Raw genomic sequence first — 26,990 nt, forward strand, 5'->3', positions numbered from 1 at the left:
TCCTACCCACGCAGCTCTGTCTCTTTCTCGCATCCACTCGTCACTTTTCTGCCCCCACACTCTACGGCCCCCGCCCCGGGGCAGTAGTTTCCACTACCACGAAGGGAGAGGTGGTAACGGACTCCTCTATCTTCCTGCCTGAGGTGGGGGCGTAGGAAGAGCCACATTCCAGAAAACGGTAAGAGACCCCGGCCAAGAGACGCAGATGCCCAAGAAAATCCGAGTTGAGGACATGGCGTCGGGGCGGGGGGGGAGACGCGGAGCCCCCAGCCGCGGTGCGAGCGCGCGACTTTGCTCCCCGTCGCGCCGCCACCCCCAGGGCCTTCAGGGATGGCACGGGCGGGAGGGGGCGGGGCCGGCGCGCGGCAGCCGCCTTCGCGGCGGCCGGAAACAATAGTGCAGGAGCCCGAGCCTCGCAGAAGGGCTGCGGCGGCGCGCGGAGCTGGACGGTAAAGCCCCTGCGCCCTCGTCCCTGACCCACCTGCGTTGCGGCCCCCGGCCTCCGGCCCCGCGGCCTTTGCGCTCCTAGGCCCGCGGCCCCCCGTGCTGCTCCGCTTGCGACGCCCCGACGATCGCACGGAGAGACGGGCTCGGCACCCTGAGGGGTGGGCGCCCGCTCCCAACGCCGGAGACGGGGCGGGGGCCCGGCTTCCTGAAGCCGCTGAGGCCGGCGGACCGGCTGCCGTGGCCCTCGGACGCCTCTTTCGTGGGTAGGAGGAAACCTGGGACGTGGGGAACTCACGGCTCCTCCCGGCCCGGCTTGATCACCCCGCCTCTGGCGGTGCTCGACCCGCACGGTGGAGCCGCTGCCCGACTTTGGACGCGGGTGGGACGCCCTCCCCGGGTGTTCGCGTTTCCACGTGCGTTTCCTTGCCACGGATCTTCGGTAGGAAGCCTCACTTCGCCGAGTTAGCGAGACACAGCTCAGGTTCCCAAGGAAGTTAGCGAAATAGTGTCCTGAACTGGTCGTTTTTCCTGCGCGTAACAGCGTTAAGTAGGTTGACAGCCCCCGGCAGCTGAAAAGGCCTTGCTGCTAAGTGCTTTCTGTGCGTGGTCTGGGCATTGGGGGTTTCAGTGGGGAACTAGAATCCCCGCAAATTGCTTTTCTTCAGATCCCCTCCTCAACCAAATGAAATATGGGACCAAAAAAACACTTAAACTTAGTGTCACCTATGGCAAAGCTATAAGTTTTACTAGGCTTATGTCTTTGCACAATTAAAGTATGTTGAAGTATGTAAGTATGGCGATGCTTGTTTGATGGGGCTATTGCATTAGATAAACTGAACAAAATCCTCTTTTCCTAGAAGTTCCTAGTATTGCAGTAACCATAGTTCTTGAAATTGCGTAACTTGCCTTTTCTGTTTCTTAATAGGGGCACTATGAACGAAGAGGAGCAGTTTGTAAACATTGATTTGACTGATGACAACATTTGCAGTGTTTGTAAACTGGGAACAGACAAAGAAACACTCTCCTTCTGCCACGTTTGTTTTGAGCTAAATATTGAGGGTAAGGACAGTACAGATTTATTTTATGGCATGCTTTACAGTGCTACTTTACCTTGAACTGGTTTTAAGGTAAAACGAAAATTTCTTGAATGGTTGGAAATGGTGCCAAGTATGAAGTGTGGAAAGAAAAGTGTTCGTGGAAACGAAACTGAAGTTAGCACAGATACGAATTTAAATTTTTTTTCCCCCAGTATTAACCCCATTTTTGCTAATATAACAATGACTATTGACTGATAAACATTTTCTAGTTTGAGAGCTTAGGTTGTCAGATTAACAGACATTTGTGTGAGCCTGTATGTGGTTTCATATTGTTTTAATATTAAGAACTAACAACCATACATTTACATTGATGGACAAATATAATTTTATTCCTTTGTCCTACTATGATACTACGTGACTGAAGTGAGCTAGAACTCCTTTCCCCAATGCTATTGTATTATCTAGAAAACATTTTTAAGTTTTAGATAACCTTTTTTCAGTGAACACATTTTTAATTTTTAAAACTAAAAAGGCTTTTTACATTTCTTAATATCTCTAAGAACATATGAAAAAAGTTTAAATAGTAAAGAAAAACTTATTGGAAGTGTTTGTTTGGATTAGTGCAGTCGATGTATCTATGAATATCAATAATTTGCCCCCAAGAAACATATGAGACATGTTTCTTTAATCTTGATATTGTCGTACTAAAACTCTAATTCTTAAAGATATTCGAGCCACACTAAAAAGAATCTTAATATTGGGCAATAAAAAAGTTTGCCTGTCATTTGAACTTTGAATTGATAATATCAGTAGAGATTTTGTTAGACCTTTAGATTTTGAGTAGTTTCAAAGCAATATTTCATTCTAGTTAGTATATATTTGAAAAAATTTGTTCTCTTTATTTTTTCTATATATTTAGGAGATATGAAATGTTCTTATAGTAAAAAAAAAAGAAGAAGAAAAGGAAAAATTAGGATTATCTACCTTGAGATTCCTATTAGGACTTGTTTTTCAGAAATTGTTGTAGGCACCAAATTAATATAGTTAGATATTCTATAGTAAAAGTCAAAATTATAACCATAAGTAGATTACTAAAAACATGTAGTGTTAATTATATGACATTCATCTTTCATTTAAGATCGTATTGATTATGACAGTTTTGCCATTATACTTTTGGAAGAATTGTAGTTACTGAACATGATGGAAGATCATGGATTTCCAGTGAGTTTCATAGAGTATATATAACTTTGACTTTAATAAGTAATTATAACTAATTTCAAGAGGATGATTTAAAAATATGATTCTTCTGTAGCATTTAAATTACCATGTCCTTAATCATGCTAGAGTGAAAGATTATAAATTTATGTTCTTTGGAAATAGAGTTGGCTCTGTTTATTCTTTACATTGTAAATTTTAATTTAGAAGGCAAAAGCATTAGAAATGATCCAGCTCAAACCTGTATTTTATATTGAAGAAAACTGAGGGCCAGATAGTTGGACTGTTCAAGGTTGCTGTAGTGGTGATGACAAGCTGTTGTTAAGTGCTAGGCATTTACTGTGACAACCTCCGTGCTGGGCACTACACTAAGCGCCTTACATGGATTATTTTATTCAGCTGAAAATAGCTCTTGGAATAGCTACTTTTATCCATTTTAAAGGTGATGGAACCTAACCTTCGAGACCTAAGAAATGCACTTTGAAGTTGCACAGCAATAATTGGCAGTCCTAGGCTTTGAAGCCTGGCGATCTAGTTTTATTTAGTATATGTGACCTTAATTCCATTGATCTATTGTCAATAGGTATTTCAGTTAGTTGATAGGGCTAATATTAAAAAACTATTTTTCCTGAATCCTAATTGACTGCCTTGCTATTCGGTCAGCCAACTTTTCCTAGCCAGTGATTCCTGCTAAGTTATCACTAATGGTATTCATACCATGATAGAATTGTTCTACAGAAATCTAAACTTTCATAATTGCTTTTCTAGCTTTTTTTTTTTTTTTTGTATGCCTTTTAACTGGTTCTCAATCACTATATAGAGAATATGCATATATTCCTCAGGTACCATCTTTATAAATACTTCATCTCTGATAGCATTTCAATATATAAGCATGACATAGTACTACATTGTTGAAATAATAGTTGTCTTTTAAATTAAAGACAGTTCTCAATTTGAATTAGACTTATTTTATATTCTTTGTACACTCAAGGTTTATTTTTTATAATACCAATTAAACCTTTGTGAGAAAAATTATTTTAGAATTAGATTTTCTTCTAGATTTATCTGAAGTCCATTCTCAGTTCTTAGAAATATAATGTTTTCATGTTTACTATACTGATGAGCTAATGCATTGTAGCTGTTGTAATATCGTAAGATTGTTTTTTAAATCGTAGAAATTTTATGGGGGAAAAGGGGGCAATGAGGGCCCTGAATTCCACAAAACTTTAGTTGTACAGATTTTTAGAAATCGATTTTAAAAAGTAATAATCACATCCTAAAAATAACAAGGTTTATTCTTTGTCTATGTTAGTAAACATTTTTAAATGTTTTTGTATTATTCTTTGCCCTACTAAGTTCTTAGTACAATGCCAGTCCATAAATATTAGACTCTAAAAGGAACTTTTAAAAATGACACTTAACTTTACTAGTTTGATATAACTTTTTATAGAAGGGTAATGTTGCCGTTGCCTGGTTTCTTAGCTAACTAATTGCTAAATTTGCTCTAAAACATTCTATATTTTCAGCTAAGAGCCCAGTTAAAAATTCTCTTGAGGAATTTTCAGACTAGTTTTGAGTGCAGAATTAGGCTAGCTTAGAAGCCACACATTTGCAGTAAACAAAAATGTTATACCTTATAGATCATTGCTTACGTCAGACCAAAACTGGTCTAATCAAATGGCCTTTTGTTTAAAAGTCATATGTGTGCCTACATTTGTCAAATGAAGAGAAAAGAAGAAAGAAATAAAAAAGTAATCTTGTAGGAGATATTTCATATTCTAAGCATGTTCTAAATTGACTTTTTTTGTGACTTTAGAATAACTAAAAAGAAATGGATACCTACATTTTATATATGTACAAAACATAGGTGATATACTTAAAGGACCTAAGAAATGTACTTTGAAGATTCAAATCTTTTCAAATGTTCGCTAGATTTTTTTTGTACCTATGATCCACCAGTAAAATAACTTGTCTACTTTTAGGATCAGGAGACAGAGTCATAAACTTCTTAATACTTATGGCCTGTCCTCGGCCTTAAGATACTATAAACTTTTTTATGCATGTATGATCAAATGCACTAATATGCATCATAGTTCATTGTACTGCAATCTCAAGTTATTTACTGACCAAATTACTATCACATCCTAAGCTGTTGTGGCTGGGAGGAAGGTAGCCCAGGTGATAGAAAGCCAATAACGAAACAACTGTAATGTAACAAAGTCAGAAATAAGACTAGAGGGGGAAAAGGAGCCAGAACTCCAATATGTTACTTCATACTGTTTTCATTTTGTGCCAAAATGCTGTGCAAATAATTAGTATTTCTACCTTCCTCTAATAATTTGGATCCTTTCTATGAACTTATTTTATAAGATGGATCAGTTCTTCTTTGGCCAAGCAAAGTATCCAGTGTAAATTGATCTTGAGCTGATTAGTAAGCATTACTGATGCTTACTGGTCCATCTCAGACTGTGGAGTCCACCGAAGTCTTCAGTCTCCACTGATTTGCTGAACTTTCTAGAAGCCAACCCAAATTCAGATTCTTGGTAATCTTACCAGTGAGAAAATCTGTAGGTATTTTCTCTTGAGTAAGGCGGCAAACCCAATGCTTACTTTTAATCTCATTCTTCCTTGGTTCTCTGTCTTTGATATGCTGTTCACATAGTCTCTAGGCAGGGAGCAGTTTGAATCTCAATATTAAATCGTTAATTTAGTTTGGAAGTTAAGACTACTCAGTGTCTATCAACAACCCTTCCTCTGTCCTGCTTCTGACACTAGCATCTTTAGTAAAGGGAGCCACCACTTGTGATAGGGAAGGTGTATATAGGTAACTCAATCGGGCTTTAGCCTCTTTCTCTTGTTTCCCATAATGAACGAAAAGAGCATTTTTAAATATAAGGCCTAATGTGACTTTTGAACTTTAGCCCAGCTTTCTTTGATGTACTTGGAAATATAGAAGCAAGGTTTTTTGGTTTTTTTTTTTCCTTAACTGCCTTTTAATGTCACTTTAAATAAATTTTGAATATTTTTTAAATGGCCCTGATAACAAAACCTCATTATTTGGACAGAAGTTGGGAGGAATGGAAGTGGAAAGTGGATTAAATTGGTGCTAGGTTTAAATTATTTTAATATTTTAAAAGAAAAATAATTGAAACTAGGCTAACAACATCTAGTAAAGACATATGACTTAACTAATAACCCATATATGAGGAGCCAGGTTCCAGATTCTTATCCCTGTTCTAATTATGGTGGCCTCCTTTTAGTTACTCCTAACTTTTCCCCCTTTTTAACTTTGTTAAGCTTCCTAATTATAAAGTATAGGGTGAATTTAAAATTTAGATCATACACAAATTTTGATTGGGAAGACATATTAGGAATTAAGTCTGGCTGATTAAAACACAAAATCCAAATAACGATGAAATAAAAAGCGACAGGTTCTATGTTATCTCAATTTGATGAATTAAGGAAAGTAAGTGGAGAATCTGGGTAGCTTATCCAAAATTCCACAGCTTAGTTCAAACTCAACGTCCCTGGTTCCAAAAAGCTCAAGTGTCTAAGTCATTTCTGCTTCCAAAGAAAATTAAGAATTTAGGAGATATTAAGTAACTTCTAGACAAAGTTAGAGATAAATTACACAAATGTGAATATTCAAGCAAGGAACAATATTTAGGTCCTAAGAGACACTTAATTTTTAAAAATTTCTACCCATGGCATCATTCGATTAACACACATTCCATGAAATATCTAAAAATACATATTTCTGATAACCCAAGAGAGTAGGATAACGCATTCTCCATATAGATTATAATCTAAACAAACAACAATTTGTCAGAAAAATAGTTTTTGGAACTCTGGATTAAATTGATGATCAGAGAGGAAGGAGGAACTAGGAAGATAAGGGGCACATACGTGACAGGGACAATCTAGTTGAGCCTTAGACTGACATTTGCTACAGAATTGTGCAGGTTTCAGCTGGTAATGAAGCAGTGGTTGTAGCACTGCTGTGTCTTTCCAACCACCCAGGTGAGGGAGGCTAGCGTAGTATCCTGATTACTCATAAGGAATAGAGTTCTGCCTAATGGGAGATAGTCAGTGCAAACACAAGTGAAAATGTCACACCAATCCTGGAATTGCACACCATCTCCGTTTTACTCATCAGCCCCAATATCTGATCCTCGGGGCACTTCCTAGATGGAAACAGGTGGTTTATGACGTGAGGTTTCTAGTTTCTGAGTTTAGAACATAATGAGCATTAAACTTGGTAACATCAATCGAACATTTCAGAAATATTTAGAACATATAGAAAACTTGACCCTCTGTTGACATTCATATAAAACTTAAGAAAATTGTCCAGTGTTTATTACTGAATATAACATAAAGACAACATAACTTTGTATTTGTATAGCACTTTAAAGATTGGAGCATATGTTAATCTTCACATTATATAGGAAATTGTGAATTTCAAATAAGGTAGTATGTACATTAAAAATGTATTAAGTATTTAAAATCAAAGTAGATAAGTAACATTGCAGAATTTGAAAAATGTTATCAACTATGGTTCTAGTTAGAGTGGATTTAAATTATTCTAATCTAATTTGGCACACCATCTGTTAGGATCTTGATGGGGGAATAAACCCGTTGAACATTAAGCCTTGGATTTATAGTTTGTAACAAGGGAACCATGTGTTTATTTACATATAATTCTAAACTAGTGTACCTATTTCTGGCAGCTTTTTGCCATTACTGTCTCAACTATAAAATAGTAAGGCAAAATAATGACTTGTGTGTACCCATCAAAATCTAATCTCAAAATAAAAGTTATGTAGTTGAGTTCATTTTTAGCAATTTTTAGACATATTCAATCACTAATGTTTTTCCATGTATTACTTAATTTATAACTTACACTTAATGTTCATTTCCTATGTAATAACATAGAGATTAAATTTAAAAGACAAATTTAAATTTTAAAGTAAAAGTACCTTCTAACCTCAAAAATGCTATACAGATACATTTAAGTGACATTTTTAATATCTAAAACTCATAACTAGGGGAATAATATCTATAATGAATTTAATGAACAATAACTTCTAGTCTGTTTTGAAAACAGCCCATACGTTAAAGAAGTTTGATGGTATTGGGAGTGTTTCAAAATTAACATGAAATATGCTTACTCATACTTCAGTTTTCCTATCTTCAGATATTAAAGATCTTTAGTATCTAAGTATTGGGGACAGTGTAAAATATTTTAAAGTTTTTATAGATAGATAAAAGGTAAAGGGGGTCAAATACATGGTGATGGAAAGAAATTTTAATTTTAGTGAACACACAATGCAATATACAGATGATGTATTATTGTACACTTGAAACCTATGTAATTTATTAACCAATGTCACACCAATAAATTTAATTTTAAATATTAAAAATAAATATTTAGTCAAAACAATAATAAAGTTTTTATATTCTTTCTATGTCCTCACTAACACTTTGTTTAATAGTGTTTGCCCTGAAAACATTTCTGTTACTTTAAATTTTTTGAGGATCCTTCACATTTTTGACCGTGTTACTTTGGCTCACTAAATTATCTTCAGTACATCAGCGATCAATTTTCAATTCAGTGCCAAGCAACATTTTGGCTAGTAATGGAATAAATACAATATAGATAAAATATAATGCCTATATCGGAAAGTTTTCCAGAAAACTCAAAGTTTTAAGCTACCAGTGTATTAATGAAATGTATCTGATAAGTATCAGTAAGTATCTTGAGAAAGAAATTAAAACCTCAAATTCTGTATTCATTTGAAACTGGAAATAGAACAATTTCATGCTTCTTAGCCTGTCTTTTCCACTACCCACTCTCCTAATTTTATTTATGTCTCCTCTTTGTTTTACCTTATCCTGACTCATCTTGCCTGCCTACAGTTATCTCCTCTGTGACGTGGCAGATTGACCAAAAAGATGATTAGAGTGGCAGAAATGCTAGTGTCCCCTATATTTAAAAGACAACAAAAATTCAAGGGAAAAAACTTTACTCTTTCCCTGAAACCATCGTTCTTGAAAGAGCAGTGTTCATTCAAGGTCTCCTCTGTCTCTCCTCCCAGCTTTTTCTTCAGCACCCCTATAATTTGCCAACCTCCTTTGCTTTCACTAGTGACCTCCTAGGAGGCAGTACAATAAATAGTTTCCTCTTTTTGCCATTTTCAAGATCTGACATTTAACATTGCTCTTCCTTAAGAAACACTCAGCTTCCTGGGTTCTGTGATAAAATAGCTCTGGCCTGTTATTTCTGCCCACTTTTCTGGCTTCTTTCCAGGTTTATTGCCTATTACTGGTCCTTAAAATGCTAGGGTTTCATCTAATTAATTCTGTTCTTGCTGTCTCCTCATATCATGCTCATTTCTTTCATCGCAGTGGCTTCAACTATACGTCTGGTAAGCTAATGGAATTCCCCAAGTATGTTGCCAACCCAAGTATGTCTTCTCAGTGCCAGACCTGTATACTTGACCTCTCGAGTCAGATAATCTGCAGGTCTCATGAAGTTAAGTTTCTCAAACTAGATTTATCTCCTTACTTCCATATACACTTGCATTTTGTATTTCATTCATCTTTGGTTCACATGGAACTCCAGGCTCCATGTCCCAGAGATGTTGATTCTGTAGGCCTAGAGTCGAGTCTGGGAATTTTCATTTTAGCAAGATTCCCAGCTAGTTTTTAATGTAGGTAGGCTAAGGACCAAACTTTGAAAAACCACCCTTAGTGAATGAATGGTTCCAGATTCTTCAGTACTTTCCATGTAGAGTTGTGTAGGTACTGTGATGAATTAGGGCTGAAATCTTACCTAAGCTCTGCTTTTCAGCCTATGTGCCCTGCTGGCAGGGATGGTTTTCCAGTTTGCCTTTGCATATTGGCCAATGGGCTAGCAGCAGCCCTATCTGTTACTTTCACTACTTCCCTCCCTCCCACTGTCCACCCACCTTCTCTCCAAGTAGTCTGTCCCTGCGTCCTCTTGAGTCTCTAATCTATTTCCTGCTTTCCATTCCCACTGCTTCACCTTTGTCCAGGCCCATATTCCTTCTTACCAATATTACCTCAAGACCCACTTTAATTAGTTGCATAGTCTTATCCCCCTTTCCCCATCACTACCCCACACCCCAGTTCTCAATTAGTATCACCAGAATTTTAAAGTACACATTTGGTCATGCCATTTATTGATTCACTGTCTTAGTACTTTCCATTGATTCCTTGCTATTTTCATCAGGTTAAGATATTAACTCCCTGACATGACACATAAGACATTTCATGGTCAGGTACCTGCTTAACTGGCCACCTTCATCTTCCATTACCTCTCCAAAGTACAAGCCAGTCATATGTGCCCACTCCCTCCAGTTCCCACCGTTTCTTTCTCATTTATTTAGTTCCCTCTGTCCTACACACTGTTTACTTCTCCTTCCTCCTAGTATGTAACTGCTTAACTTTTTGAGTACATGTATTTAATAGAGGTGATGATAAATATCATTGCCTGTATGTTCACAAGGCTGCTGTGAGGAGCACAACAGATGTTGATAATAGGAGCTTTTTGCTAAATACAGTTTGTGATGCAAATGTTAGTTTTAATTTGAATTCAAGTAAAAAAGGGTTTGCTCTCATCTTAAAAGATGAAATAACTACTGAAAAGATTGCTATGATTGGTTAGTATATTAAACAGCTTCTCCACTGACAATAATTTGATGTTTTATGTACATGGAGGTTTGACTTTATTCTGAGTTTACCTTTATATAAGTTGGTTTCAATAGGTTTTTCTGCTCTAGCTGCCATTATTTCCATCATGTAGCAGCTACTCAGCACATCCCTTCACCAGTTTCTTTGTTTCTTATTAACAATAATAATTGTGTTCAGTTCTCAGTGTCTTTTTCCCTCCCTCTCTTTGGGTCTCCAAGGATTGCCAGATAACACTGTAATGAAGTTATGATTTTTATATTGGGGGAGGGGACTGCTATCATTTAAAGGTTAAATACTTTTCTTTGTGAGATATATTGTTAGCCTAAAAAAGATTCTCAGTCTTAAATTCAGAATTTTAGCTAGTATGTGTGTCTTTTGCCATTTCAGTATCTTCATCTTTGTTGTTTCACTTAGTTCATTGGAACATACAGTACAGTACATAAAGACTAATTTGTTTTAGACTGAAGAACAATATGTTCTTTCCCAAACCAAAATGTATTTCTTCATAGGCATTTTTTGTTGTTCATTGAAAAAACAAACTATGCCTATTACAGAAAAATCAAAATACAAGAAGCAAAAAAAAATTAAGATTCATAATCCTCCCATCTACCAGTAATCTCTTAATATTTTTGGTTCTAAATTATTTCTGCAGTAGAGAGACTGAGTGTGTGTGTATGTGTGTATGTAGTGCATGCATGTGCACACTTGTAAATTGGGTTCAGTAAATGAAAGCAGGCTATATACATTTTTTTATAACTAGCCTTTTCATTTAATATGTTAAGAACATCTTTTTCATGTTCATATCTACCATGTTGATTTTTTTTAAAGGTTGCATCCCATTATACCATTATTTAACCAGTATCCCATTGATGAATGTTTAGCTTGTTTCCCATTTACCAGTACTAAAACATTTTTATGTGTACATCTTTTTTGCATGTCTGATTAAATTCCGATTCCACGTAGCTTAAATTCCCAGAGGGAGACTTTTGGGTCAAAGGTGTGTTCCAGTTTGCAGTCCTGTCATTTGTTATGATGTTTTCCATTACTACTGAATTAATAACATGTAATTAACCATTTAAAAAAATCTTTCTATAAGGGAAAATTTTTATTGTGCACCAATTCTACACTTGTTTAGATCAAAGTTGTTTTACTCTAGAGTCATTAAGATGCAGTTATAACACATAGTCAAAATATTTCTCTTAGTATTTTGCAGTATGATTGGTAAGTTACGATTGTTTCCCATCAGCCTTAATTTCTACTGTTACTTATAGCAGTGATTGAATTATAGTGTCTTGAAATTCTCTAGCTAGTATATATCAGGTGCTGCTATAAAGCATTTATTTAAAGAGTAGTCAACTAGAATTTCAGGAACGGTGGTTCAAATGTATGCAAAGAAGTTGAAATGCAAAACTGGGATTTTAAAATAGCTGCAGGACAGCTTTTCATTTTTTCTTACTCTTAAGAAAGTAAATCATGCAGAGCCTTCACAGGGCAGAGAACAGTTCCGCAGATGAAGGACAAAGAGTTTACATAGCTATCACGTTTCCTGCAAAACTCTTAAGTTTACTTTGTGCTGTACCCCATTCATCTCGTGTTACTATGAAGGCATTGTTTTCATGCTCTCTTTTGTATAAATAATGTGTCTCTTTAACCTTGTTTATCTTTAGGAAAGATTTTTTTCTGGAAATTAGGGTCTCTGCGTGCTACATATAAGTGGATATTTAAAGCTGATAATTCAATATAGTTCATTTGAGTAGCTTTTTAGGAGTGTTATGACAACCTCATGCACAAAAATTTTTAGAATGTCAGTACATTCAATTAGAGCTATTTAAGGGAAAAATGGAATGAGTGTTACTTGGGTCAGATTATTGGTCTGATTTACATTTTAAGTACTAGAAAAACAAATTTAACTTTTTATAGTCTGTGCTGCTGTGAGCTTAATATTTCGCATTAGACCATCAGTAAGAACATGGAAGACCATGGATACCTTTCGTCGTGTTCTCGTTGTAAATACCCTTTTGCTTAATAAATAACCTATGGACATACTGCTCTGTCCAATTTGGTAGTCTAGCCACAATGTGGTTATTCAAATTTAAGTTCATTAAAATTAAAGTTAAAATTAGTTCCTTGGTCACACTAGCTACAGTGCAGCATATTAGCATAGATATAGAACATGTCTCTTGTCACAGAAAGTTCTGTTGGACATTGCTGGTTAAAAACCAGGTAGCTACATTAGGGGGTAGAATTGAGTGTGGATTGTTATTTTTGTACCCTGTCAGTAATAAACAGTTGTTATGTAGGTGTATTTCCCTATTTTCCAACTGTTCAAATGCAAAAGTAAAATTTACTGAGGTTTTCTTTTTTGACAAGTCACTTGTAATTTATGTCTCCTAACAACATAAGAACTCAGTTCTACTCTGGCTTCCTTGGTTATTTAATGTTGAAATTTACTTTTTAGCATCTTTCTGAACTCTTTGTTCACTGAAATTTGCCTTTATAATTCGCTTATTGGATTAAGCTGCTTTAACTGCTTAACCCTTCTCTTAAAACACACAAAAACTTTAAAACGGAATAAACATCTCTAAGCTAAAATCTGCTATCTAAAGACCACCTGTTGGTTTATCTTTCTTTAAGGCAACGATTCTCAAAATGTGGAAAAACAGGTTGCTGAATCCATTTGTATTTTGGCTTGGTGTGGTTGCCAGCAATTCCATCTGCTAGCAATGCAGAGATAAACAATTACCTATTACTTTTAAACAGTGTGTTGGGTACTTGAACATGACAGACCCTTTAATGACTCCTGAGTTACCTAAAGGCATGAGGGGGAGAGTAGTGGGGCACTCTTTATCACAGTACTCACTACTGCACATAGGACAACCAATAAAAATTTCCAAGAGGTAGAAGCCTATCCTATTGTAGGGTTTAGAAAGGAAGTAGGTATTTTTTTATCTTTGCCTTCTCACCTTTGGTCTAATCTCCTACCTTTAGTCCATGACAGAATAGACAATCTGAGTATCCTCCTACTAAGTGTCTGTGATTGGAAAAAGGTATAATGCTAATAACTCTTATTGAACATGGTTTAGCTGCTGCTGCTTGTTCATCAGATGAAGAATTGCCTGGTCAAATTGGGTGTCAAAGCGTCATTGGAACAAGTATTTACAAGGAAGCAATCCAGACCTATATCACTGCACAACCTTAGTATAGTACAAGTGTCACTAAACCGACATGGCTGCAGAGCTTGCTAGGTCACAGGTACCTACACACTCATGAAGGAAATGATAAGAAATGTTTTGAATTGAAGAGCACTTGCCCTATTTTCAACTGGTAGCTGCTTTTCACTACTAACCAGTTGCTGCTAGATCTTAATTTGTTTTAAGAGAAACCAAGAAATTAAAAATTGTAAGTGGATCTAATTTTTTTTCTTTTAAAATACTTGTAGTCTATTAACAAAACTCGTCTGCAGTGTGGATCCAGACTCGAGGCTATGGCAATGCCACTCCACTTAACCGAGGTTTTCCTCAATTCTTTTGATCAGAAATGGGAATCTGATCCTCAAAAAGAAGTGACATTTCTATCCTTTGAGTCTTAGTACTGCAAAGTTCAGCTCTCCTCCCATTTTTACAATTAACACTTGCTTAAAGAAATTCAGGATTACTTCTTAATGTAAGCAGCACATAAACATTCAGGTGTTTGTTCTCTTAGCAACCAAGATAAGATCACGATTAAAAAAACACCTCACTCTTGGAAAATTCTTTAAGCTGGGCAAAATGGGAGCCTTCGTAAAAAAAGACTTTAAAGCAGTACTGTGTGGATTGTTGCACAAATTGTTGATCGTGTTTGAAGGCAATATGTTTAAAATTTCTCTACAGCCACAGCATGTTAACAACCTTGAACTTAAATTATAACTAAATTTTCTTGCCTTATTTAAATGTTAAGGAGTACAGAAACCCACCATTTGGAAAACCAATACTGCCAGTTTTCTAATTCTGTTTCAAGTTTGAAGTTAAAGTGCTCGCTCTCTTGGAGCTTTCCAGTCTGTTACCCATGTGTTAACGTATATTATGGCTTTGTTTCCAGCTACTGGTCATTATATTTGCTCTACCTATGGAACACCAAATTATATGAAGCCATTCGTTTGATTGGGAAATGAAATAGAGTAATCGGATTCAAAATGAAGTCTTATCTAATTGACAGAGTAAACACACATAAGGCAGTCAGATGATATGATTCAGGCATGTGTGAGCTACAAAGCCATGTAGCACGAGTGTAGTCAGCGGAAAGACGGTGCTGTTTGACAGGACCAGCTGGTGAACCATCAGAAAAAGGTAGCTTACCTCATTACCACCAAAACATAAATAAAGTAGTCTTCAAGAGGATGGGGGTGGGAAGGATTCTGGTCAAGATGGCAGAGTAGTTAGTACTGGAGGGCCCGAAGTACAGCTTTGTGACTTAAAGTCTGTTTCTTGTTCCCACATGCTACTGGGTGTTTTTTTATTTGTAACTACTACTACTTTGAGTAAACCATTCAATAAAAAGAAACATTACTTGAAAAAAAAAAAAAGGCAAGGAGGAAAAGCCAAGAATAGTGGGACATGTGGTAGAACTAAGTGTCTTGGTGTTTGTGGCTGTGTTTTAGTGCCATTTGGAGTATCATCTTAGGAAAAAACACATTAACTACCATAGGCAGGTTAAATGTAGCCACAGGAGTAATACTTTAAAAGGGTGACAGTGGTAGATAGACAAAAGTATCTACATTTGAGTGACTTTTGATCTTTTGGTTTAATAACCAAGTTTTCTTATAGTAAATTGATCTTAAGGAAGGACTTAAAGAATAGAAATGATGATAGCATGCCAGATGGATTAGTGGGAGGGTTCTCAAAGTATGTGAGAATGTTATAACAATCAGAGATGAAAGTGGTAAACGATAAAAAAAGAAAGAAAACTATTGAATAGGAACAGCTTAACTTTTTTTTAAATACCACTGTTAATACAGAAATATACTGCCTATGTAAATTTCTAAAAAAGCCTCTATCCAAAAGAAACTAGTACTTTTTAAAATATTAGCAATTATGGTTGCCAATTAAGGTCTTGGTTCTGTATAAAAATGACTTCATGATAAAAAAAAAGTTACATGGGCATCTTTGAAATATGTTTTTAAGAAGTTTTCATAATAGGCTGTCAGTTATATTGGCCTTCACATTTTTATCAGTAAGCAAGTGTAGTGCAGTTTTTGTTGAACTGGTTTGGAAATGCCTTATATCTCAACTCAAAAGTGTCACCTCATTTAGTTACATTTAGGTTCATTCCCTTTCAAAAGCTGCTGAGGAAACAAATTAGTGCTCAGAGCCTTTTACACTTATAAATGCAATTAAAATTGAAAAGTCAGTTGGGAAACTTGCTTGGGGTCTCTGAAAATAGCAATGGTGGTTCCTCTTATATTCAAACTGATGAAGTGGAAAAACAAAATCACTTCAAGAGATTTTTAAAAGGTATGCATACTGCTGATACAAATTAAGGGGGCTACTTACATTCTTTTCTAGATTAAAAAGTAATTTGTTCAAGTATATGAAATAGTCAATGTGTTATATTTTTAAAAAAATTTTTTGTGTCCCTTGCTACTGCATGAGATATTTTATACTGTTTATAAAACAGATACTTTAAAATTGAACTTTAAAACTCAGTCATTCTAAATTTTTAGTGAAATAAAAAGATAGAGGGATAGATCTAGACGAACGAGCTATAGTTTACATAAGTCTTTTATATTCAATATGTAAATTTCTACTAAAAAATGTATAATTGATTAGAAGTTCCTGATTTTGCTTGGCAGATTGAATGATGCTACAGGAATGCCATCTCTGTACCATTGCCACTCATCAGTTCTTAAGATCAGTGGCCCATTAAACTAAATATAGGAGTACCTTCAGTGGATGCCTTTAATTAACCTCTGAGCAGCCTGGAAAAACTGCACATCATGATTCCCTTGCTAGGATGGGCACAAACATTTCATTGCAGTAGCCCTTGCATGGTAACTGGCAATAAGTTTTGGGTTAGTTTTTTAATATAATTTTATTTTTCCTTTATTCATTTACCCACTTTTTCTTGAGTACTCACTGTGTCAGACACTGCGAGGATGCATGTAAAACAGATATGGGCCCCTTTCCCACAGAACTTTACTTTCTAACAGGAGCTAAAGGCCTGTGAAGAGGCAATTGGAAAACCTAATTCAGATGTATCGATTAGGAAAGGTTTCTTGGAGGAAATGAGAACTAGATAGGAAATGATGATCATCTAGATAGTGTGGCAGCCGATGGTAATGAAATGAGGCAGAATTTGAGATGTCGTAGTGCTGGAATTTATGAGGGGAACAATCTATAGACAGCAAAACATCTCGGAAAGAGGAGTAGTGGGTGCTGTCAGAGATGACTCCAGGTTTCTTCCTTAAGCGATTGGTGGCCCCAGACTCAGGAAGAGGATTTGGTTTGGGGTTTGGGTGATGATAATGAAGGAAGAGGAGTTTATTTAGGCAGGATAAGTTTGAGGAGCCTGTGGGACATCTAAGTAGAAATGTACACTGTATTCAGAACTCTTCTTGCCCATGACACTTTTTCATTTCTTTTTTAGAGGATTTTTCTACTGAATGTCTAAAGGAATCTAAAAATTTTTATTGCATTTATGTATTTCAAAGTAAATTGAATATTATGATTTTGTGATTTGCTGTTCATCTCAACCGATTATGAGTATATAATCATGTGCTTATGTGGGTTTCTAGCATTCTTTTGGGGATTTAAGTAAAAGTTAACAGATAAATTATTTCTAGAGAAATAAAGGTTACATTAGAATGAATTACTAAAAAGAAACATTGAATTATAAAAGCTTTAACTTTAAAAGCCCACATTTTTAAACAGACATCTATTCTATTGTTGAAGCTGTAGGGTACATCAGGAAATTGGTTGTTTCATATAATTTTTTATCATTTTTAACACAATTTCTGAAGTTCCTAAATTTTTTTAAATTAACAGAATTAATTACTTTGTGTAGCCTAGCTTAGAACCCTTTTTATATAAAGAAATTTTGTACAGACTTCAAGAAGACTCTTCTAATTTACTGTTTAGATTCAACTAAATTATTGCTACATGAATTAGAGCCGGGGCAATCGGATGAGAATGAGACCAATGTTTCAGGGGACTGTCCAGCCATCTGTTGGCAACAAGACCTAAAAGATTTTCGAGTCAAGAAGCTCTTCAATACATTTTCTAAAGCTAGTAAAGTAGGCAGGTTTCAAGTTCTCTCTGCCTACCTGCTGTGTACCCAGAGCAGGAAGTATTAGACTCAAACAGCAGAATGGAGCTATTTATTTGGTTTATTACATTTCACTATCTTTTTTGTCTTACATACATAATAACATACATAATAACAAAACTTAATTTTTTTATTCTAATCAAGGTTTATGAACTTTTTATATTAATTTACCTAGTTTTAAATATGTACACTGGGTTATCAAGTAGAACTTTGAGGTTTTACACTTAAGTACTTTAAACTTTGCTGGAAATTTGACCTAATTAGAAAATAACTGGTTTAAAAAATATACATACACAGACAATTGCAGTACATGTAGCAAATAAAATGTATATGAAATTCTGTTAAATCCAGTTTTTGTGCTCAGTGGAAGAAACAGGCTGAGATACTTGAGTTTACCTCTTGAGACCAGTTGGTCACATATGCTTATAATGTCAATGTTCATGTGTCCTCACATAGCTTGCTTGTGAGGGAACTGACAGCCCATTTAGCACTAGTTTTGGCAATCGCAGCAGGTCCCACCATTGCCTGATGTTACATCGTTTAGCGATGTATTAATATTAGCAAAATTAATATTCGCAAGCACTTTTATACCTGATTTAGTACCATTAAAGTACAAATACTTCATTATCTTACTCTTAGCCAGAGTTTGGAGCTCAATTAGTAAAATTGTTCCGACTTCAATTTTTAAAACAAAGGATGAAATACAGAATGTGTTTTTCTGATGAAGCAGCTAAAATTTTTTTTTTAACCGAGCACCTGAGTGACTCTCCACTTACTCTGTTTTCAAAGCTCAGCGGATTTCGTGGTTGGTTCTGGCAGGCATAATCTTCAGCCCCATGTCCTTTACTCACCTTAAGTATAGAAGCACTGCTGCCTGACTTTAACAGCATGGCTTGAACTTAGGAAAATGATCTTAAAGTTTTGATAAGCATAAAACAGAAATTGAAAACATTTTAGATGCTTTCTTTTCATACTTAAAAAAAGTCTTTGACTTTTTGAGGCTTTTATTAATGTGTATTTTTCTGGTTCTGGTTTATCTTTCCTCAGTAAAAACATAACTAATAATTTAAGAATATGATTTACTATGGTTTTTTTTTTTTGGGTGGGGAGGATTGTCAACCATTTCTCTTATTGAGCCTTATAGAAACTTTTGCGAGTTTATACTTCAGGAAGATTATGAAGAAAGCATTATGATATAAAGGCAAACATTCTGTAAATGTAAATTGCTGGTTCAGTAGTATTTTTATATTGCATGCAATAACATGACTTTGGACTAAGGTTAAAATTGAATCGTTAAGTCCTTCAAAAGGCTTCACTGCTCATAAGAATTTAATAATAATGAATATATAGTTATGTTGAAACAGAAATTAGTCCATATCTTATATTATTAATACCAATATTCTTTAGTATTTTTCCTCTAATTTGCAAATTATCCATGACTCTGTGTTTTACTTAGGCTTTGTATATTCTTAATGCAACTTATAAAAAAACAAAATTTTCTCGTCTCCTATTCCTTGTTTTGTTTTTTATAGGAGTACCAAAGTCTGATCTCTTGCACACCGGATCATTAAGGGGTCATAGAGACTGCTTTGAAAAATACCATTTGATTGCAAACCAGGATTGTCCTCGATCTAAGCTTTCAAAAAGCACTTACTATGAAGAAGTTAAAACCATTTTAAGTAAGAAGATAAACTGGATTGTACAGTATGCACAAAATAAGGATGTGGATTCAGATTCAGAATGTTCTAAAAATCCCCAGCATCACCTGTTTAATTTCAGGCATAAACCAGATAAAAAGTTACTCCCGCAATTTGACTCCCAAGTACCAAAATACTCTGCAAAGTGGATAGATGGAAGTACGGGGAGCCTCACACACTGTAAACAAAGAATATTGGAGCAGAAGGAAAATACAGACTTTGGACTTGCTGTGTTACAAGATTCAGGTGCCACTTTATGTCACAAGAGTGTATTGTGGCCTCATAGTCACAACCAGGCCCAGAAAAAAGAAGAGACAATCTCTACTCCAGAGGCTAATGTCGAGGCCCAGCATCCACATTACAGCAGAGAGGAATGTAAGTGAAATGGGACAAAGGTGAAGTTGGGGTTTTGTTGAGTTATTTTACATTTTTATGTATGTCATGTGTCAAGAATTTTGCTATAGATTTATAGGTTTGGAAAATTAGAGTATTTAAATGACAGATTCACCCTAGGAAAAAAATGAGATGTCTTAAAACTTTCCATACTCCTCTGTGTTGCCAAGCATTGGTATTCTACAGTCCTATCAATTGTTTCGTGTTCCAAATTTTTAAACTAAATGGAATCAACAAACTGAACTGAGAAGTTCAGGGTTAGTTTAGTTTAGAAATACAACCTCAGCCATCGGCTCACACACATTGTCACTAATTGGGGTTGGTGTTTCGAAAGCAAAACTCTGACATTTTACTGAAGGCCAAAGGTATTGTGTTATTTTAAATTTGGTAAAGTGACTCATTCGATTTGCATCTACAAAAACTCACAGAAGCTGAGATCATTTTAATTGACTTCAAATGATTTTAGAGCTAGAAGGGACCATGGGGATATTTTTATACAACTTCTTGTTTCTACATATGAATCGTCTAAGGTTATTTAACTAGATAGACAAATTGATTTTTCAGACTGTTTCCAGAGTACGTTACAATAGTGTTTTCCAAACCGCAGATGATGGACTGTGTAGCGTCTAGCAAAATCGACTAGATAGGTAGTGAATTACACTTTATTTCAGGTGGAGGTGTACCAGGAGTGATGTAAAATGTTTCTTAACGTGGGTCAAGGTTAATTGGAAAACTCCACATTGTAGGACTTAATGAATCCTAGGATATTGCTGAATGTTATATTGGCATATAAGTACAAATACTATTTTTTATAGGATTATATGTTAATGTTGTAAGCAGCTTTTCCCAGGTAGTGGTAATAATGAATATATTTTCATGTTTCAGTGAATTCGATGACTTTTGGTGAGGTAAAGCAACTGAAAGCAAAGCTCCGACAGCAAATACAAGGTAAAGAATCGGTGTCAGTGTTTTCTGCATGTGAAAATTTTCATACAGAAAATCTCTTATTACAGAATACCATTAACTTTATCCGAACTTCAATTTGGAAATGGGATTAGATCCTGTTAGAGTTTCCAGAGCAAAAAGAATAAGAAAACAACTTCTTTAAGAACTGGGGGGGGAAATAGATATTTCTTCTTTAAGTGAAAATGGAGAGTACGACTTAATCTCTTCCTTCTTACTAACATTTTTTTGACTCCCTGCTATTGTGCCAGGCACTGCGTCAGGTAACCCCCTTAATAGTTCTTTAAGGCAGGTATTAGCCTTGGGTTTTATTGATTTTTGTTTTTAAATTATGAACAATTTCCAACACAACAGCAGTAGGAATAGTATACTGAACCCCTTGACCCATCTTCAGCAGCTTCAGCTGTTATCAAAAGCATAGCTAATTTTCTTTCATCTCTCCTTGTCCCAACCCCACCCCCAGCATGGATTATTTTGAAACAAATCTCAGACATATTGTTTTGTCCAAAAATACTTCAGGATTTTCTCTAACAAACACCTTTTTTAAGGCAAGCATAACCTAATCACACCAAAAAAAAAAAAAAAAGCTTGTAATTCTTTAACATCATGAAATATGATGCTAACACCAACAGTTAATAGTGTTCAAATTCCTCAATTGTCTTTTTCTTTTTTTTTTCACAATTGATTCCTATTTGCAGGTAAGAAACTGCACTTCAGAGTAATTTACAGAGTTCATGCATTCAGTCAGTAACAGATTCAAGAGTCTAACCCCTGTCTTTTTAACTCCAAAGCTAGTGGTCTTTCTTGACCACACAGTCTCTCAGAAAAATAAAATAACAATAATAGTAATAACAATTTACATTTATCAGGTATTTATTCTGTGGTAAGCACTTTGCAAGTATGATCTTATTTAATCCTCATAGTAACCCTATGAGGTGCCTACTCTCATTTTCAAGATTATACATAAGAGGAAATTAAAACATAGTTTAAATTACTTGCCTGGGAGTCATAAGACTAGGAACAAGGATTAAATATTCCAAGTAGTCAGATTCCAAAGCCTCTTAGAGGAGTTTCCAGACCTCGGTACCAGTGGGCACTTACTTGTCATAAGTCATATTAGATATTGACTGAATTGCATAGTCATTGCTTATGACTCTTAAATTTCACTAGAGGAATGCCATAATCCTGTTGGCTATGCAGAATACACACATCCTAGGATGATCAAAACATAACTTTCCTTGGTGTCAAATCACTCATTACAGACTTCACCCAATGCATTCAGTCAGGATGCTAGAAGTATAAATCTCAGGATTAGCTTTCTGAGTATTAATATTGAACTACTTTTTAAATCTTTACAGAAGTTTTTGAAAAGTTAACACACCAAGTACAAGAAAAAGATTCTTTGGCCTCAGAGCTCCATGTCCGCCACGTTGCCATCGAACAGCTTCTCAAGAACTATTCCAAGTTACCATGTCTGCAGGTGGGGCGGACAGGAATGAAGTCACACCTACCCATAAGCAACTGAACTACACTTACATTCACATCCTATGCCCTGCTGTTGACTGGACTGCCAGATGTGCAAACTTTGAAGAAGTTAGGGTCCATTTTTTTATGGTCATTAAATTTGCAAAGCTTAAAGGCAGTATTTAACATCTTTTTCAAATAAAGCAGATCATTACACTCTAGTCTTCTAGGGTTAAACATTCTGGTTTACTTTGAGAATCTTTTCCCAAATAATTTCTAAATGGCCCTCCCTAACTTTTAGCACATGTGACTACTTAAATATACTGTTACAGTGTGATTTTATTAAACATAGTTTAATGTAATTCACCTTTCAAAACAATAGGTTAATAAACTCCGTAGATTAGTCTGAACTAAAGATAAATTTTAAGGGGAAATGGAATTCATAATATCACCTTATTTATTATGAGCAATATTTTAATATGAAAATTTTATATATAAAAATGCTATTTTAGGTACCTTTCCATTCTCTGTATAAATGTATCTGAATAGCTCCGTATATTATATTTACACTTTCATGTGTGAATATGTTACCCATATTTCAGATCACTGCATTTTATTCTCTTAATACACTGTTTTTACAACTATTACCTTGTTTTCCAAAGAGAAATGTATTTTGGAGTAGAAATCTAGTTGAATTGTTTGACTTCTCATAACTCTTAAGAAAGAGGAATTAATAACTTTTTAAAGCAAATATACAAGAAAATAAAATATTTTTCCTAATAAAAGCAGTTCTAAGTTCGTTTAGGAAGAAAATGCTAATCTAGCTTTTGTAAGTTAACTTGTCTTAGTAGAAGTAAAAGCCTCTTCTATTTCATTCTAATGACTTTGTTAGAATTCGAACAGTAAGTCAAGCCTCACTTCCAAGTCAAATGTAATATCTTCAAATTGAATGCACTGTGAAATAATTGTCCTATCTTTGAAAAAATTAGAATTATTTTGTGTGCCACTTCGGATAAAGGTTCAAGGATCCTTAAACTGTCCAAATTCTGTTATCAACATCATTGAAATTAGTGCCCAAAGAAAGCATTGTGAGGTATTTTCCTAAACTTCAGAATCTAAAAGGAAAGAGAAGACTGCTTGACACAGAAAAACAAAACTCTAATTCAAAAATAGCCCATTTTAAAAAGGATATTCATATAGTTGTCTATGATGTTTCCAAAGAGTTCTGAACTAATAGGTTGTCTCAAACAGCTGCATAAGTTTTCAGTAATGTATTATAGTAAAAGCTGTAACATTAAAATGGGCTCTAAATTCTGTTCTCAACTGGTGCTTAGAATGTATTTGTAAGTAAGGTCCTTTGCTTGAAGAATCTACAGAAAAGCCCAGAACTTGGCAGCTTCATGCGTAAAGATGTGAATGATTTCTGCCATGAACATGGCAGCCTGACCCAACCTGGGTCACATTTTAATCTTGAACACAAACAGTATTTGACTAAGCAAAGGAACACCTCAAACTAGTGGAAAACAACTTTCGTATTGCTAGAGTGTATTAAATTTGCCCGAGAGTATTACTTGATATCTCATTCATTTGGGGGTTTTTGGGGGTTTTTTTTTTTACTTTGAGATCTGATATAACTGCTTTTTGGAGGAAGCTTTTGGAAGATGGTTTCAATTTCTCTTGATTCTTTGAGTCATCCAACATGAATTTAAAATCCAGGGAGTTGGGGAGGCATTGCCTTACTTTTGATAAGCTTTAAATTGAATGTGTGCAATATCAAAATCTCTATAAATTTACAAGTTGAATAAAGGCATTTCTGGATGATGCTAGTGAGTATCTTAAGTGCTCAGATGTCATGGTCACATTTTCAAATTTGACTTCACTCTTTTGGCATAATTCATCAAGAATGTTACCAGCCAGTGTGCTTGCACACATTTGTGCTTCTATTTAGATCAGTTAGGGACAGCCATCAGGGCTTGGGGTGTGTTGCACTTGTTCTCAGTAGTAGCATATTTCCAGAATGTGAACCATATGGTGCAGCCTTGAATACAACAGTGTTACCCAAAGAAAGTATTCACTTATTTCTTAAAGAATTTCTGGCAAATATGTAGCTTTACTAATGACTTTGGAACAATTGGGATTGTGCCTGTACCAAAGTCTTAATCTGGGATTCTGATTTATTCCATTTAGATATTTCTACTTAAGCTCTTCAGAGGAAAGGTGCTCTTAAAAAATAACCTGAGGTGCTGATACTCACATTAGTACTTTATTTGGATAAATATTCTAGTAAAAAATTATTTTAAGTATTTTGCACAACAGTTTATCCAAATGTTTGATAAACTTATTTTGTATTCCAATGTTTTCTTGATTGAATATGCAATTCTTGTATGTACTAAAATAAGGTTAAGGGACAGTTGAGTTCTACTTTACGATAATATCAAATACCACAAATATTAGTTACTAGGCTATTTTTCTGTACAGCTAGTACTTTTTGAAGAAGTTTAGAAGAGAATCTCATATACCTTCAGTTTCCAAAATGGCAAAACTGACTACAAATTAGCCATTAGTAATATTTTCAGAGCTTATGTGATTAAGGGAGTGAAATACACTAATATTTTTTCACATTCGATTTCATAGTTAGACAAATTGAATTGAGTTTGAAAAACTCAGTTTGAAGTCAGAAGTGATTTTCACCACACAGGACTGTTCTCTTTAAAAATTAAAGTTCAAATCTGGTCTTTTATCATTCTTCGATCCTAGTATTTAACACCCTAATTTATTTTTTTAAAGGCATGCACTTAAGATACAAATAATGGATGATGCAGGCAGTAAAATTCATAGTGTTTTGTTCCATTATGTAGTTTCTGATGCACAATGTTAGGGCAAAGAAATGTTCTTACTTTTTCAAATTATATGCTCATTTCACCACAAAGTGCCCATTTTTATATGCATTTGAGGATTATTTTTGAAATAAGTTCACATTGGAAAGTGATTTCAGAAATATAATCAAAATACATTCTATTTTGTTGGCATCTTGAGATTTCTTGGGTTTTCCATTTTACCATATTCTTTACCACTGAAAATAGTTTAAAGTGCTTTCTTTTTTTGTTTATATATTTTTTTACTTTGGTGTTTTTACTCTTGAGGCTTGTCAATTTTTGCTAGTTTTTTAAAATTAATTTTTTATCTATTTGTGCATTTTAATGTTTGCCAGTTTTTGTTTTAGAAGAAGCTTGCATTGTTAATGTTGTAAAATGTAATAAAATGTATATGCTCTAAACTTAATAGGAACTTAATAAATTATTTGTTTCGATAAGAGGTTCAGGTTAGTGTCCATAAAATTAGGTTATATGACATGAAAACTTTTAAATGGTACAATGTAAAGTTCTTATAGTGTTATTTTTTCCTGATTGATGCCAGTTAGTTTACTGACAGATGTTACTGCTTATGCTAAAGTAAGGTATTTGAGTATTTTTAAGTACTTATTAAAAAGTTTAGTACTCTACAAAATTCTTTAAATATCTTTTGTTCAGATGTGGCTGTAAAGCAAAGATAATTTCATTTCAGAGTTTGCATTTTTAACTTTAGGTTGGTGGAAATAATTATTTGAGAAAATTTGTGGTAAAAATCAGTAAGAGATAAAACTCAACAAGTGACTCTTGCCAAATTAAATTTTATGGTGGTAGGGTGAAAGTTTATTTACCTGAATAATAAGGTAATAGGGCTCTGGCACAAGTACAGGTATCTTGGAGGAGGGCTAGAATCCAGTGTTTGGAATAACAAGGTTCTGTGTTGCATCTCAGTATTTTCATTCACTTCATCCTTTCATAATTGCCTTTGTTATAATGTCACCTAACATTATTAAGCAATTTGATCATAGCAAGTGAGATTTTTTTTTTTAGCATCTAATTTGTAATACATACTTTTCCTATTTTTAGCTTGAGAGTCCAGATTACTAATGCATTTTAGTGATATTGAATAATCCACAATTTTACCAATGTGGGGAAAAAAAAAAAAACATGGAATGAGTATTACCCTCCATCCTCTCCCCAAACATGCTAATTGAACTTCCCTCACCTTCACAACGCAAAGGGAATTTTAGTGAATATATATTTATTTCTTTCAAACGTGTAGAGTGTTTATTTCCATTCTACTACCTCCAAAAGAGGCCGTTTAGAAAGTGTTCAGTGGCAACTTCTGTTAAAGCCATTCCTCCTTTTATAATCTGTATGTATGTTAACCTTGCTTTAAATCTGAGTAGTTTATGCTGTGGTCATTGCACTTAATCTCTCTGATGTTAGAAATTTATAAATTGTGCCAAGATGTTTGGAATAAGAAAATGCAACTGGTAAGAGCAGTGGTAAAAAACAAGTTGGTTTCAAAAAGTTTATTTAGACATTACTTGGCTATTGACACGTTTAAAGCTGCAATAATTTACATATTTATATTGCTCTGCTTTGGAACTGTAACTATATATGCTTGTCCACTATTTTTAATTTTACAATAAAATAAATATTTTGTTATCCGTTAGTTTCAGTGGATATTTTTAATAGAACTTTTTTTAATAGTTGACCCGAATAAAGGGTTTTGTTTTGCAGGCTTAAGGAGTCTATACTTAGAATTGTTATCTAATGGTTCTACCTTAATTTCTTGTGAGAATCTTTCTTTGAAACTTAAGTGAATATTCTCTCTGTCCCAAGAGTCCAGAAGCAGGTAATAAGATATTTGTGAGTTACTGTATATCTATGTAACTTTTTTAATTGGA

The 26,990-nt window shown here is 34.9% G+C and overlaps 2 protein-coding genes across 6 annotated transcripts in view; one reads left to right on the top strand and one right to left on the bottom strand.

The window, feature by feature from the left end:
* Positions 1–87, bottom strand: part of CHODL (chondrolectin) — a 315,491-nt gene extending 315,404 nt beyond the window's left edge. For both annotated transcript variants that reach the window (XM_023529534.1, XM_023529525.1), the window contains exon 1: positions 7–87. The gene's annotated coding sequence lies outside the window, so the exon portion shown is untranslated. The remainder of the gene's footprint in view (positions 1–6) is intronic.
* On the top strand, positions 71–26,753 carry CUNH21orf91 (chromosome unknown C21orf91 homolog). 4 transcript variants are annotated; one of them, XM_011358231.2, is made up of 5 exons: positions 71–178; positions 1,373–1,506; positions 19,244–19,783; positions 20,687–20,749; positions 22,123–26,753. In XM_011358231.2, exons 2-5 carry the CDS (start codon positions 1,380–1,382, stop codon positions 22,287–22,289), a joined length of 897 nt encoding a protein of 298 aa, XP_011356533.1. In that variant the 5' UTR covers positions 71–178; positions 1,373–1,379; the 3' UTR covers positions 22,290–26,753. The 4 variants fall into 4 exon arrangements, with proteins under 4 accessions (XP_011356533.1, XP_011356531.1, XP_011356530.1 ...); XM_011358229.2 differs by lacking the exon at positions 71–178 and adding an exon at positions 368–449; XM_011358228.2 differs by lacking the exon at positions 71–178 and adding an exon at positions 717–886.
* The last annotated feature ends 237 nt before the right edge of the window (positions 26,754–26,990 follow it).

Source organism: Pteropus vampyrus, unplaced genomic scaffold (assembly GCF_000151845.1).
Source record: "Pteropus vampyrus isolate Shadow unplaced genomic scaffold, Pvam_2.0 Scaffold38, whole genome shotgun sequence".
Classification (NCBI taxonomy): Eukaryota; Metazoa; Chordata; class Mammalia; order Chiroptera; family Pteropodidae; genus Pteropus; species Pteropus vampyrus.

What these genes read in the sequence shown, in the direction of transcription:
- CUNH21orf91 (XM_011358231.2), top strand. Translation starts at nt 1,380, where the DNA reads ATGAACGAAGAGGAGCAGTTTGTAAACATTGATTTGACTGATGACAAC. An exon ending in TTTTGAGCTAAATATTGAGG is followed by an intron (nt 1,507 to 19,243) that starts GTAAGGACAGTA and finishes TGTTTTTTATAG; the next exon opens with GAGTACCAAAGTCTGATCTC. An exon ending in GCTCCGACAGCAAATACAAG is followed by an intron (nt 20,750 to 22,122) that starts GTAAAGAATCGG and finishes AAATCTTTACAG; the next exon opens with AAGTTTTTGAAAAGTTAACA.